This window comes from Falco rusticolus, chromosome 2 (genome assembly GCF_015220075.1).
Source record: "Falco rusticolus isolate bFalRus1 chromosome 2, bFalRus1.pri, whole genome shotgun sequence".
NCBI lineage: Eukaryota > Metazoa > Chordata > Aves > Falconiformes > Falconidae > Falco > Falco rusticolus.
This window is the reverse complement of record NC_051188.1, coordinates 65305039-65320575: the sequence shown is the minus strand read 5'-3', so window position 1 is coordinate 65320575 and position 15537 is coordinate 65305039. Positions and strand designations below refer to the sequence as shown.

At 39.7% G+C, this 15537-nt stretch overlaps 1 protein-coding gene across 4 annotated transcripts in view; it reads left to right on the top strand.

Moving 5' to 3' along the window:
- Positions 1-15537, top strand: part of RASA3 (RAS p21 protein activator 3) — a 134717-nt gene that overhangs the window by 31756 nt on the left and 87424 nt on the right. For all 4 annotated transcript variants that reach the window (XR_005102601.1, XR_005102602.1, XM_037377159.1 and 1 more), the window contains exon 2: positions 8828-8945. Coding sequence is in view for 2 of the 4 variants with exons in the window: in XM_037377159.1 (XP_037233056.1) it covers positions 8828-8945 (118 nt within the window). In the remaining 2 variants the exon portion in view is untranslated. The remainder of the gene's footprint in view (positions 1-8827; positions 8946-15537) is intronic.

The following is a 15537-nucleotide window of genomic DNA, read 5'->3' as shown; positions in this document are numbered from 1 at the left end:
TGGTTATGATCACGCTTTTCTTAAAGGATTTCCTATTACATTGTTCCTTACATAGGTTTTTGTGTATGAAGGAACATGCAGAATATGTGGGCTAATGAAATATCAAGAAAAGAAATATGAAGTAGTTGTAGTCTGGCCTGTTAGTGGGTTTAAGGGAGGCTGCTAATTACTGCCAAGCTTGAAGGAGGATTTTTCCTAGTTTGAATCTTTAAATAGAAAAATGAATTCAATCTTTTTGCAGGAAAGTACCTGTTTTCACTGTTTCTGAAGAAAGGCAAGTAAGTAAAGCAAATTGTGAAGATTTCAAAACCTTTTTTCTCCCTTATGAAGATTAATTTTTAAATGGGAATAGTGTTCTGAAGATGGAGGAAGTGACACTTTGCTCAGTTAATTCCTAAATCTTACATGGTTTTCGAGATTGCCTCGAACTGCTGTGCTCTGAGTAACTGTGTTTCTCAACAGCTAGGTTTTATTTTGATATTGAACACTGTGGGGCCAAAAGGCCAACTGAACTTGATTTAAACTTGATGCTGTGGAAGTCTTATTGGTGAAGATGTTTCTAGGTAAGTAATGCGAAAGCAAGAGCAGTTGTGGACAACAGAATCGTTAGAGGAAACAGTTATGGTTTCTTAATGTTGCCGGTAAACCTTCAACTTTTTTGCAATCACTCCTTTCATTACTAGTTTTTAATCTAAGCAAAACACAACCTTTGGCAGATTTGTATTTTTGATGTTACTGTAGAAGTTTTTAGTGTCACTTGTTGTGATAGAAGTGATTAATGTGCTAGAGGAGAGAGGGCATCATACCTTCTTCATTGCTTGTGGGTTTTTTCCACACAGCTATAGCTTTTTGATCTACACTAAAAAATAGAAAGGGATGTACTTAGAAACTGTGCTTTTTTTGGTCACGTGGCTTTTGGCTTTGTGCGTGAATAATATAAATAAAGGTAGGCGAAAATAGATACTTATTTTCACAGAAAGTTCTTTTTGTGATGCTGGTGTTTTTGAGAATATTACTAATATTACTTCTGTTCTTTAGCCGTGACTAGGCTCCTTACTATAAAGCAACTATCTTAAATCATCCTGAAGTACAAAAACTCAAAAGAGAGTGACTGAGTTGTTGTTGGATTTTGATCACGTCTCGTTTGATGTTGTAAATCATTTGCTTGTATTTCCTGTCTCATGCTGTTGTCCTAAAAATAACTGAAATTGCTTACTGTTTGCCCAGTGCAGCTCCATGATGGAATAGCCTGTTTAAAATTACTTCTCAGTGACTCTGCCCCTCCTTCAGCCAGAGTTCTGTCCCTCATGGCCTCCCACAACAGATGTTCAGTGACTTAAACTTCGCGGAGAGAAGGTCTTTTATAACTTTAGGAAGTGAATTTTCTTTTCTGAAAATCAAAAGCCACTAAACACAACCAAAAAACTAACTCACCCCACCTCCCCCCAAAACCACCTCAAACAACAACAGAAAGCCTACAAAAAACTGCACAAGCCACTAATCTAAATGAAGGTGACAATTCAGAGACACAGGACAACCTGTAGCCCGTCCCCACATTACTGAAGCTGGTAGGGAAAAGCCTCAAGAGCCTCTATCAAATGCAGCTGGGAAATTGTGTGAGAAGTGTCGTGATGCAAAGTATCATCTTCAGCATATAAACTGGATTGCAAAATAGTGCATGAGGAGCTAGTCTAACACTGTATCAGCACAGATAGTGACAGTTTTGGTTAATTCACCAGTTTTTGTGCAGAAATACAAGAAAGTCACATCCAAGAAACTTAAGCCAGAGTGCCACAGGAAAACTGAGTTTCAATGAAAACTCTTTGAGAACACCTCTTTTCTGGCAGTGTCCTACTTCAAAATGATCTCTTCAAAGTGTCCTTTTACACAAAATAGCTTTGGTCTTGTTAAAAACCAGCTGGACCGTACATTTTTTATTTTGTGGGATTAAGTTACCATCCTAAGGGAATCTTTAGAGAAACTTGATTCCAGCTGTTTGACCACGATATTGGCAAGTAGTGTGTAACCAGTTACATTAATGAGTTGAGGAGAATTATGCTTCTCCTCTTGTACAAACTAAAATTTTAACTTTGCAAGAAGCAGTCTCAGAATTGACCGCATATACCTCTTTCGTCTCAGCCCTGGGCTTCAGTTAACAGCCCTTGTGCTGTTCATCACAAGGTCTTCTGAGCTTCTTTGTTGTTTGTTGCCTCTTACAAGAAAAGTAAGGCTGTCAGCCTGCAGCTTCTCATTGCTTTCCAATGAAAATAGCCCCAGCTGCTTTTGTTATGCCCAGAACAGTAAAAGCAAGATATTTGGATGGTTTATTGGACCTGCAGGGCTGCAAAAGGAGAACTGGGATGTCTGCATGCGTATAGGAAAGTGGGAATTTGGCTATTAGTCATTCTGAGTGATACCTCTGAGTCTGTCCACCATGGGGGCTGTACCTGATTAGGCTTAATTAGTTTTACAGCTGATAGAAAGGCCTGTCATTTGCTATTTCAGAACAGGTTTCAGATCAGAGGAAGGTCTATATGAAGATCCCTAACTGCTATAGAATAAGTTTAATCATATGAGGGTCGCGGTGGTTTCCTAGAAGTAGTATGGCACCCCGTGTACTGGTGAAGGGATTTTAATGGATCCCAAACGTTTCTGTCACCAAACTGTGAAGGCAGTAAAACTCCACTAGAACTACTAGGTCTGAGTAGGTATAAATAGTTTTTGGCACAGAGATATCAGCTGCTGGTGGTCTTCAGTTTACTACCAAAGGATTTGGGTTTGATGCTGCTTATCACCCCTAAGCCAGGATTTCCATGTGATGCTCTTGTCTAAAAAGTTGCAATGAATGTAGTGTGCTTTGTTTCCTTGCTGGTTACTTGCTGAAGCAGCACTAGTTGTGGTATTAAGTTTTTCTGCTGTGGTTATTAAGGCCCAGGTGGTCAGTATTGTTTTGTTGAGGAAGTGCTTTCCCTGAGTCTTCTAATGTGATGATCATTTCACGTGGAAAGAGGCTGGCAGGCAAGGGCTTAAATTAAGAAGAGGTCATCTAAAAAACTCATTTTCCAGATGATCAAAATCTGTTCACAGATGGCTAGTTTTTGACCTGGTTTAGAAATCTAACGCAATCTGTCTCTCCATGAGAGCAAAGTGTGCCTGTGTGTATGCACAGATAAATACCTATGGTAAAAGCAAAGAGAGATTGTTGGACAAATAGTGTTTCCAGCCACATCTGTTTTAAAAGAAATCTTATATTTTAAATGTATCTATTTTCTTTAATAGCCATTTATAAATTTCATGTATTTTTCTTATTTTTAGGCTCTGTGAGCTGTATACATAGGAGGAAAGACAACATTTTTGACACTGCATGTGTTGCCTAGAAGGTGTTTATTGTTTTTAGGTTACTACAAAAGCACACAAGAACACTAAGCTACTTATATAAATAACTCTGTAGTTGCAGGCTGGGTACACTGGTTCTTGGAACTTCACTTTTGTTTGCTTGGTTTTGGTTTTGTTTGGTTTTATTGCCTTTTCCTATTTGGAAAGGCAAAACTGAATTTAAATTTTCCATTCTGAGAGGTACATACGGTATATCTACATATAGGAGTTATAGACAAATGTACCTCTGTATTCTGCTTTTAGACATTATGTTAATTGCACATAATTAACACACTGGCTGTTTAATAACAGAGTTGGTTTCTGATGTGAATAGAAGTTTGCTGACTATGACCATTTTAATATTTAAAGGGATTACTTTTTCAGTATATCCCTTTTGAGGTATTGCAGCTGTACCCCTCCCCTTGTCCTCAACTCACCCCCAAAATGCACACCTTGCAAAAACCCCCCAAACTACTTTCTCAACGTTGAACATTAATGCTGCCGTTTCTGTTCAATCTAAATTTATGTATAGGCACAAAAGTTAATGTGCTTCTGGGTATTTTTGCATGTTTTAATTGAGATTGAGTGGTATTGTATTTTTGTTTCAATTAAAATTACCTCAAGTATTGATTATAGACCTAATGGCATCTTGATATTTTACAAATATGCTGCGTTTTGTGCATGAAGAGCTTTTTAAGCATGAACTGTTATAGAAAATCAGAGCCCTGTGTGTATACACATTTTCCTTTTTCTGTTTTTGCTTGATCTATGGATGTTGAAGGAATAATGCTTTTTCAGAAGCAAGAAAACTTGAAAGGAGTGCTTGAGATAATTTTTTCAAATTCCAGCATCTCTGTTGGTATAGAGAGCTGAAGGGAGAACAGGAGAAGCTTTTCATTCTTGACATACATTGCTGCTCTGTTTTGTTCTTGACATGCTTGACTATAAGATCGTTTGGAGAGTGTTTTCCTGATTGTGGCAGAAACAAAGTGGGTTGTTGCCCTTTTCAGATTTTAGGTACTTGATTTCTGTGCTCAAGTCTTTCAGCATGCTCCCTGAAGTGAAATGCTGTGGCATTGAAAGCTCTGCTGCTTTTATTTGGTTTATTTTTGGGAGGTAGGTTTTTGTTTGCTTGTTTGTTTTCTAAAATAGTTTGGGACATGACTGTCCTATGCCATCCTGATAAAATCAAGTATGTTGCTGCTACAAGACAGCAGGCTAACTTGTTGGCACATTACAAAGTCTTCCTTAATGCACCTCGGCTTGGCAGATGTGTGCTGGTGACCTGATACTTAGAAGCACAGGAGCAGCAAATATTGTTCCAAAAGGTAGAAATAATGCTTGGCTGTTGTATGTTCTCTGCTTTTCAGAAGGTTGCACCTGGGGAAATATGTCAAAAGCAACGATGACACAATGCCAAGTATCTACATTCAATTAAAAATACTAAATGCTTCAAAAAATTTAAGGTGGCCAGACCTTAAGAAACTGTACACATATACATATGTATTTGTTTATTCCTAGTTTTTCTTGTTCTTACCAGTTATGCTTCCAAGTAGCTAAGCAGTGCTCTTCTCTGCTGTGTATGCAGGAGGGCCCTTTTTTCTTTCTTCTCTTTTATTGCCAGTGTCTCACCAGGCATGTATAACATTGGAAGGAAGAAGGAAGATTAATATAGTTTTGAGTTTTTTCCTTTCTCTTTTTTTCAGCCTGTTCCGTTCCTTGTGCCTAGCTCAAGCTAAGCTGTCTGTGCTCCCACAGTAGTCCATTTTTAAACTGTAGTAACCCAGTATTCGTGGGGAGAAGATAGCAAGGCAGTGATGTATTCAGAGTATAGTTTATTTTTTAAGACTTGTCCAAAATACCTAATGATAACTTTTCCATAGCTGAAATCAACTTTGCAGGGTTGAAGTTCTTAGTGCTAAGTTGAGTGTATCACACAGATAAATTAGGACCCATGTATATTAGAAGTGCAGGGATAGAAAGAAAAGCTATTGCAGACTTGAACTGATTGTTTTGCCACAGTGGCTCCAAATAGAAGCCTTATGCTCCAAAACAGAGCGCTCATGTATTTTAAATTGTCAAGACATTAGGTATCTTAAGAAACCTTCTGTTTCTTCTTAGCGGAAGTGGAAAACTGAAGGTTTTAAAGGTGAGTGTATTGACCTTTTGTCTGCAAACCCTCTCCAAATTCTCTATCATACAGGTACTTCACAAATACGAAGCGGGGGAAAAGAAAAAAAGCAGAGCTGCCTCTTGAAAATACAGTTGGTGAAGATGCCTCTTCTATACACATAGGTTAAATGATGAAATTCTCGCCCAAATTAAATGATGTCATCAGCTCTGGTTGGGAATATAGAAATGCTGCATGACTGTATCAAGCGTTCTGGGCTTGCTTTTTTTCATTTCAGTATTAGAACCAAAAAAATACTGAGCAAATTATTCAGCTTCGTTGTAGATGGCAAAACAGTGCCACAGAGGGAACGTTTTTGTCTTGGAGGAATCTAAAGAGCAACTGAAGCTTTAACAGAGTGCATTTGTTGACATAAAATGTCTGGCTAGAGAGCTGGGTCTTCAGCTATGCTTGAAAGGTTGACAAATTTTTCTTTCTGAACTGCTCAGTCCTGGAGGAATCTGAACAGCCATTGGCTGCTGCCAGTGTTGGGAGGAAACTGTTTTTTGCGGGTTTTTTGTTTGTTTGGTTTGTTTTTGTTGTTTTGTTTTGTTGGGGTTTTTTGGGGTTTTTTTTGTAAGCTCCTACTCAAGTCAGTGTCATGATTAATATATTGGGTTGGTCAGTTAATCCCTTTTTCTTGGCTCAGTGGCTTTTCAGGGCATTTTTCCAGTCCGAAGAAAGAAATTACTGTAAAATGTCTTCTCCCTGTCTTCCCTCTGTGCCTCACTTTCTAATACTGTGATGGTGGTGAGCTTTAGTTTGCTGTACAGACTGTGCAGGCAGTCATTTTCTAGCGATGCTAAATGGTGTCTTCATTTGCGTTATATTTAGGTTTTGATGTTGTGGGCTTTTCTACTGCAAGTCTTAAAGAGGAGAACTGGGTTTTCAAAATACAGTTCTTACAGAGTGCTCTGGCATGACTAAGTATTAACTTCAAGCACTTTAGTGAATATCATTGGAAAACTGGGAATTGAGATCGTAAAACCTGGAATTGGTTTCATATGTATGATTGTGTTGAAGTAGGAAGTGGAAGAGTGCAGAAAAAGGGAGACTGCATATTTTTTTTAGTTTAATTGTGAGCTCAAAATTTTTTGTCCTGTTCTCTTGGAAGAACCCCAAGAATAGTGTGCCAGCCCCAGAGGAAGACTTGCTTATCGTTCTGCTATTGAAACTTCCTGTTGACACGCTCACTGTCTCTCTGGGGAGCTCTGCCCGGTCATCCAGAAAAGAGGCTGGTTTCATGTGACTTCAATGTGAGAATAGACAAGAGAAATTTGGATGCTCTGGTCTTGGAGAGCAGACATGCTCTTGAGTCTGCGACAGAGACTGAGGTCTGTGTGAGGCTGTTACCTTTGATTTATAACTTGCTTGAATTCAGACTTAACGCATAAAAGTTGAAGGTTTACTGGAGCAGGATAGACTTCAATGCAGGCTGAGCAAGCCATCGATAATCCTCAATTATTTTTGGCTAGAGCTGCTGCAGTTAAACTATTGCTAACACTTCACCTTAGTTTAAAGCCGCATTGGGCATGCCAGCAGAGGTTCCAGTCACACCTTCGAATTACAGTGGAGACAGCTTATTTTTTTATACAATGTCTCACAACTCTGAAGGAAGTGGGGAGGATGGTATCAAGGAGCATCAGCTGAGCTGAGAGCAAGCTTATTTAGAAGAACTCTGAAGTGAGGCATTACTGTCAGAAACAATGTTTTCACGTCCCTTTTCAATGTCTCTTTATGTTCTGTGGTCAGCTTTAAAAAACATACGCATGTATGATCACCCGTGTGCAGGTGGTTTGTGAGAAGTACGGTTGTGTGGTGTTTCCAAGGGCACGTTGTGAGTCAGTTAGCCAGTGTGCCGGAGAGAGATCACAGACAGGAAGATCCGGAGTCCTGTGTCACTTCATGCTTTTCCTTTAAAGCCAAGGATGCATGTTGGCTCAATCTTTCCTTGCTGTAGTTCTTCAGTATTTAGATGCACGTGCATCAGAGTGCTGTTGAACAAATCTGCAGAAGGGAAAAAGTATGTCTTTACTGAAGACAGGGCTGAAAGAAGCAAGATGATTCTGTTAATAGTATAAAGCTATTTGGGAGCTGGAGACTGGGAAAGCATGTGTCTAGTAAAATGCATTTAAGCTCAGCTGCAGACATCTGATAAAAAGTTATATTTGTACTGTCATTTAGAGTTCCCTTCTCTGCTGGCAAACAAACCTGTGTTCACTTGGTCTGTGCGTTTATTTTTAGTTTTAGTTTTATTCCTTGTATTTTTACCAGGAGAGAATGATCTAGTTCCCATGGTATGTGCTAATAATCTCTGGGTACTGGAAGAGTCAAGGTAAATAAGATCACGTGCATTGTAGACTTAAATTTAGTCATTCTTTGAGAGTTCTGTCTTTAGAACTAAATCACTCACCCGTGTAGTGCTGAGGTGCTTTTAGCAAAGCCATGAGGAGCATTACCAGTTTCCTGTCTGAAAGTTTTGATTTTATCAATCTGCCAAGGAAATTTAGTGCTCAGCTTTTGGTTATTAATGAGTATATAGGAGGGAAGGCTGTGGTTTTATTCTTGTTTCATACTCTCGTGTTTTGTAATCTCTTGGTTACCCTTAGATCCTCCGTCCCCATCCCCCCCAGTTAAATGTAGGATACATACATGTTTGTTGTTGCAGTTTTGAAACAAACGTTTATTATGAAGAATATTCATGATTTGGATGGTATCTTTGTGCAAGGACCTTGGGCAGCTTCATAAGTGCCAATTACCTCATCAAAGTGCTTTGAAGTCCAGCATGTGGTGTGAGACTGTTGGTTGTAACTAAAGTGACTGTTTTCCATCTCCAAATCTGTGAGTAGCGATGGAGCTGGGGGTCAGTCCTCATTTGCTGTGTTCTGGTAATGCCTTTAGGATAAAATCAATGGGCTGTATCAGAAAGCTTTATTACCGTGTATTGTGTTCCTGGTATCTTATGGGAGGACTGATCAAAACCTAAACACAAACCTGCAAGGAAGCAGTAGGCATCCAAACATATGCGAATAAATCAGACGCAACAAACTGAGTTGTTGCTGGCTGCTGCTGAGCTCTAAACCCAGTGACTGTCAGGAGCTGCTGCCTTGCAGACAGAATACTGCTGCTATGTTTAATAGAGACTTCACATTTGGGAAGAAAAATACAACTTAATGCTTTGCTTTAGCCTTGCTGCTGATACTGCATTAGTTGTTAGATGACTAATTTATGGATAACGGTTTAATATGTAATCCTTCTGGGTTTTGTCTTTCTTGTCTTTAGGCGAAGCCAAAAATCTTCCTACTTATCCGGGGCCAAACAAGATGAGAGATTGCTACTGCACTGTAAACCTGGACCAGGAGGAGGTTTTCAGGACCAAAATAGTGGAGAAGTCATTATGGTAACAAATACATGTATACATGTTAAGTCTTCTTATTCTTTCCTTACTGTGTTTGTTTAATGTTACAAAGATAACGTCGGGGGGGGGGGGGGGGGGGGGGGGGGGGGATGATGAATATGATCCTTCTTCCAGTTTTAAGAATACTAGTGGTAGAACTAGTAACGTCATGATTCCTATCTGTATATATGGGAAAATGTCTTCACCAAGGCCACCGAGAGTGTGCAGCCAGTGCTCCTTTCTTTCTGCTATATTTGTTTTGAACTTCCCTAAGCTTTTTAGATCTCGACTTAGAAGGGAGCACTGAATTCGATTTTGCATCTATCCGTGCTTAGAATTTTGCATTGATTTAGCTACTCTCATGGGTGTGGAGGAGTTAGGGATATTTCCCGCCTGCCCCCCCCCCCCCCCCCCCCCCCCCCCCCCGTCATGAGTCTGTAACTAAAATGAGAGGTTTTGAGCATAAGATGCCTGTCTGATTAATTTGGACACTTCCTGTGAGGTTGTAGAAGCCATGTAGAATGAAACAGAATGAGAAGCACGTAGCAAAAGTTAAAACACTTTTCTCTTGGAAATCCCCAAACACAAAAATAATACAGGGAGCAAGACTGGGCATGTGTGTATACTCTGGCAAATGACGCTTTTTTGGGAGCTGAGGGGAAAGCAGCAGCAAGTAACAGTCAAGTTTATAACATTTATCTTAAGATATAAAGTGGGGAAAGAGTGAGAGTTGAGTAATACAGTTAGGAATTTGCTATTTGTCTTGTTATTGCGAATAATTTTCTTTGGGAGATAGCTCTAGACTTCACCCCCAACCCCTCAGGAGTACCCAATGCATTTAAGAATGTGAGTCTGAGTACCTTGAAGTGGGATTAATTCCCTTAAGTCACTTTAATTGTTCTCTCACATAACTTTTTGTTGTCTTTAAGTCTCTATTCTTCATTTTATGTTCTGATGTGGTGTGCTGGGGTGTATGACAAAGACTTTTGTTTCTTGAGGCATTTAAATTGGCTAAATATAATTAGAGTGTTTTTGAATGGTGATGCTAACACTTTCCTGTTTGTACTGTACTATATTTAAAAAAAAAAAAAGTGAAGATTGATCTGTATGCTTTTTTTCTTTGCTCCCAATAGCTGACATGCAGTGTCCCTGAACCAGTTGTTTCTCTAAAACTGACTTTGTAACTCATTTAAATTCATTCCTGGGAAGTTGCACAGTGGTTGGTTGTTGTTTTTTTTTTTTTTTTTTTCTGGATGATCATTTGTGCTTGCAGGGAAATGGGAGGTGGGGAGTAGGGATGTATGAGAATAGTTGATGTAATTTCCATGAATTAATCCAAGTATTTTTCTACTGAGAAAATAAACTCTTTGTAGTAGGAATAAGCAACAAGCATGATTCCTTCAGTGGGAAAAATTCCATCTGTCTTCAGATATCATTATAAAGCTGAAGGGGTACACTGAGGCTGTGCAGAACTGGAAGGTTTTTGATTTCCTGTGGGGCCAAGTTCTTTTCATAAACTGGGGTGAATTCAGAGGAGAGCAACACAATGATCAAGGTCTGAAAAACATAACCAGTGAGGAATGGTTAAAAGATTGGAATTGTTTAGCCTAGAGAGGAGGGATGAGAGTAGATATAACTATGTAAATATTTCAAAAAATCCCCAAACAACAAACTCCTCAAAAAATTAAGAGGGAGGGAATTGCTTTGCATGTCCAGTATAGATATTGCAAGTAATAATGAAGTTAAATTGCAGTGGGGAATGACATTTAGGTTAAGGTTTATCGTGAAGAAAAATCTTCCTGTCATTAAAGTTTCTGAAGCACTGGAGTAGATTGCCTTGGCTTTTCCACATCTATTGCCGAAGGCTTTCAATAGGTTCTGTATAACCAGTCCCAACCAAAATATGGAGAGTCTTCCTGCTTTGGGACAGCAGTGGACCAGATGACCTCTCAAAATCACTTTGTAGTCCTGTTTTCTTTGCTCTAAGAGTTGGCTAAAGGTGATGTCCTTGGTCATTATTTCTTCCCCCATTGAATTCTTATCTTCAGTGGTTGTCTGCCCTCTCTCTCTCAAAGCTTCTATTTGCAAGTACTATTTTTGAAAAACTTGCTTCTTCACAGTTCCTGACTATTTACTTACAGACGTCGGTATCAAGTGAATTCTGAATTAATACATGTGTTTCTCTGTCCTTGCATTTCTGTTTCAAATCCCAAATACATGAGTGGTAAAACTGGGATGTCTTCCTAGTCTGTGGATAGGAATTGCTTTTATTTAGTGAGGCACAGTCAAACAGCTACTTAATCTTTTATGGCTGTGTTTACACGTACTAAAACAAGCGCATAGATTTTCAGAGGAAGATGTTTTTCAAATGATTTCAGACTGTACTGCAGTCGCCTATTGTTTTTTGTTAGACTAAGATGAGCGCATAGCTGAGGAGCCAGTCATGCTGTTACATTCTTTAATGCTTGTTTGTAAATTGATTCAACCCATTGAGTAACCGTGAATTACTGGGCAAGTGAGGCTTATGTGCCCTAAGGCCCATGTAATTTGTATGCAGCAGAGAAATGCTTGCTTTCATGTATGGTGCTTCTTTGCCAGGCAGTTGCCAACGTAATAGTGAAGCATGTGTTGTGTCCCTTTTTCTGAGGTATCACAGCTGTGATATACGATGTTAGATGGGAGCAGGGATGAGAAGCTAGGCAAATACATGACTAAAATAATCAAATCCTGCCTGAGCATCTGTGTGGCTGGCATTGAAGTGGGTGACATAGCCTTTGACTGTAGTTTGAAGGAGAGAACGCTAGCTGTACTCTGTTGTTCATGTCTATTTTCTACTTTATTGCTTTATGGCTGATACAGGGCTGGCTTGCTATAAAGTAAGATTTAAGAGTTTTTTGTGTTTTCATTCATATTGGTAACTCCCCCATCTTTCAATAAACTCAAAAAATGATTTTTGTGTATAAAATCCTATGAGAAATAAGATAGTTTGTGTGAATGTCTGAATTGAAAGGTGTTTTCACGTGCAGCCCTAGCACTACTGACTCTGAAACAATGTCTTCGCATTCAGGTTTGTCCTGGGGAAGCCTATCTTTTCCAGCATATCTGCGTAAAATTACTTTTTTATCTGCCTGAAGAAGCTTATAATTAAAGTCAGGCTGAAACATTGTCTTGTGGACCTGGAAATTCAAGGAGTGCTTGCTTTTTTTTTTTTTTTTTTGTATTTTTACTCAGTTGAGCTTCATTAAGCTTTTACTAAGCCCTGCAGAAATGTATATTTTTCCAGGCAGGTCTCCTGATGTAAAACTTAAGTAGAACTGGCAAATGGGGGAGAGGAAGTAGTTCTCTCTCCTTCTTAGAGGGACTTCGATGAACGTCCAGTTCTGGCTTCCTTGGGATATCTATGGTAGAGCCTTCAGACTGAGTCATGATCTCCCGTATTTTATACTGGGACAGTGTAAGAAGTTGCCTCCCTGAGCTGTGTCCTAATCTTCTGCAACAGAATTTTATTTTATTAGGCTGCAGCAGAGGCATGAGAAGACAGCTGAGAGCAGTAACTTTTGAAATCAACAGAAGGTGTCTCATTCAGAACTGAACCACCACATCCTATTGGCCAGTCCCATGCCCTCACCAGTGTTCTGAAGAGAATCTCTGTGAGCCTGAAGCCCTTTGTCTAAGTTTGCATCTTAAAACTGAGAGCAGGCAGCATGGTGAACCTTGACTCCTCTGTTCAGCAGTCTGTGGGACTCGTGAATTACAGTCAGGAACTTTAATTCCTGCCAGTCAGCCTCTCTTGGCTTCTGTTATACTGGATGGTTGCTCTGCTGCCTTGTGCTAGAAGATTTTGAGAGCTGCTGTTGAGTATAAATTGGTAGCACCTTGACTGAAACAAGTCAAGGGTTACAGCAGGGGCAAGCCACAGAGCAAATCAAAAGTACTGTTTATGTGAGGTATTTCAGAGCCATTTGACTTCTCTGGGGATCTTTGGACAAGCACAGTGAACGTGTGGGTTGATCAGAGCAAGCTATCCAGGTTCCCAGGAAGAGAATCTTGAACTCTTCAAGCAGCACTGTTTTCATAAACTCCTTGGCACAAGCTTCTAATAAATTCTAAGAAGGTCACATGCAAGTCATAAGATATGAGGGAGGGGTCAGTTAGAGCCAGGATTTTATACGCCTCTCTGTTTTGTATTTGTTGTTCAACATTTATATTACCATCATCCACAAAGGCACTGAATAGAATTGGATCTGCTCCATATAACCTAGTACAGATGTATATGAAGGGACTCAAGTATTTTTATGTCCTAAGGAACATGTGAGAATTACTGTTTTTTTTTAAGTGCACAGATCTGCAACTCTTCTTTAGTTCTGAGCTGCAAGTAGACAGCTTGACGAGGATTTTGCCTAAAAATTTCCTTTGCTGAACCAACTACTTGGCTTCCCCCATGAGTAGTTTCAAACTTCAGGCTCCACCATCCAGGACTTGTTCCTAGCTACAGATCTTCTGTGAGGATAAACTTTCTTGGCTTGTTGGTGTTAAGACTGGCTTTGCCTTTGCTGTTTGCATCAAATATTTCCATTCACTTAAAGGGCAGTGTCAGCTGCAACAGGAAGTCAAGGCAGCTTCTCAAATCATAGGTGAAGAATGGAAGGAATGTGACATCTCTAAATTTGTTTCAAGGATATGAATAAAGGCAAAAACTGTCGTACGGTAAGAATCAAATGGCTGACAGTGTGTGCTTTAGAGAGATGAGCCAAGCGTCTTGAGTCTGTGATTATTTAGTTCTCCACTATTCCACTGAGGAATTTTTCACGTGCTAAACATAGTGATCAAAGCCTGAATGAAACAGCAAATGAAGCCAGAAGCACTTTCCCCAGCCCCCAGTCTTTTTTTTGTTTGTTTTTGGTTTTTTTTTTTTGGTCTTCAGTGAAGGTAAGTGAGAACTACAAGGCTGCAGTGTGCTTGTGAGCGTATAGTGAAATGTACTGTAAATTCATAGTTGAGGTTGTGTTCTCTTTAACAAGAGGTTGCTGTGTCTTTATTTTACTAGTAGGTATTAGATCAGGAAACAGATTAAATCAATAGCTTTCAGAACTTTAGGTAATTCTACTGCCATATTTAATGTTGTTATTTTTTAATTCTAGGCTTGCTTAAACCCTTTATTTCCCTGTGTTTGGAGTTCATGGCTGCATAGCTAAACTTCTCTTATGTTCCGATAACATCTTGGATGCAGGCCACTCCTCAAATTTTAAACACAAAGTTGTTTCTCTTAGTTGCAGCATTGCCAAAATTAGCTGTTGTATCTTGAGTTAGTTCATTAGCTACTTCCATATCCTTATGTTGCCAGCTCACCTCCTTGAAATAACAGCTTTCCCCAGTCCAGAGGCCTTAAGTAAAGAGGCCTTGAGCTGGATGCTGTAGCATGTTCTGCAGCTTCTCTCCTGCATGCTCCCAGTTCACTCCTTAGCGTGTTGCCTGCACCAGGGTCTGCCATCATCAGCACTCAACTACATTTAATTGTGGGTTGATTTCCTATATCGATAGGCTGCAATTCTGGAACACTCCAAGCCTTTAAGGAAATGGGATAAGATGGGTATGAGTGCAACTTCAGCCTGGTCAGGAATATTACTGAAGGCAAGGACTGTATGGTTGTGTAGGGAAGTAATACAGCTGGGAAGGGTGCCAGGAAGGGAAGCAAGACTTAATGAAAGGAGGAGAATGAAGTGAGCCTTGAGACCCAAGGCAGGGTTTATGAATGGGAGCGTTTATCCACATGAAAAGCCACCCATGTGAGTAACAATTGTTGGTGTTGCAGGCTGCTTGGAGTGATTAAAAAAAAAAAAAAAAAAGTAAATGCAGCTGTAATGTGACTTCTGTTGTTTGTGTGTGTCATCTTACAGAATATTTTGGGAGGTGACTAGGGGCCAAGCGGCTGCTGCTTCAAGTTATCATAATCCCTGTAAGCCTCATTGAGCCAAACCAGCAACTGTCAAGTGAAGATGATAACTATAGCTTGTGTATCTGTCTCTCTCTTCTGAGCATAGAGTTGAGAAAATGCACACTACTGTATTTTTTCTCTGTGTAGTAGGGGCGGTTGTGGCTATTAACACAACACTGTCCTGGGTGTCTGCACGGTGGCATGAGATAAAAATTGCTTAGGCTCAGTGGATGTCTGGAGGACTGCAGCCTGCACTTATAACAGTGGGCATAAGTGGTATGTTTGGATTTAGATGTTGCCTGCTGTGCCATGTACTTCCTGCTGCATGTTGTATGCCAAATCTGTGTTCCAATATAATACTAGGTATTTTTAATAAATTGTCTAAGGAAGTTACCATGGCATCTGCCAACTTTGGCTCTTAGTTGCCTGTCTTCTTGTAGCTCTGTCTAGTAGGAGACTGAAGTGTATTCAAATTTTATTTGGCTTATAAACTTTCTCTTCTCTACCCCACTCCCTTTACATACGCTGCAAAGCATAGTATAAAACCTGTTAGCCAAGGAGTAGAAAAAGCTTAGTAGTAGAGACAAACAAGTGTACTCCTTTGTACTGGCTGATTTTGCTTCCTACTCACATGGCAATGTGAACTCTGGTCTTCAGTTC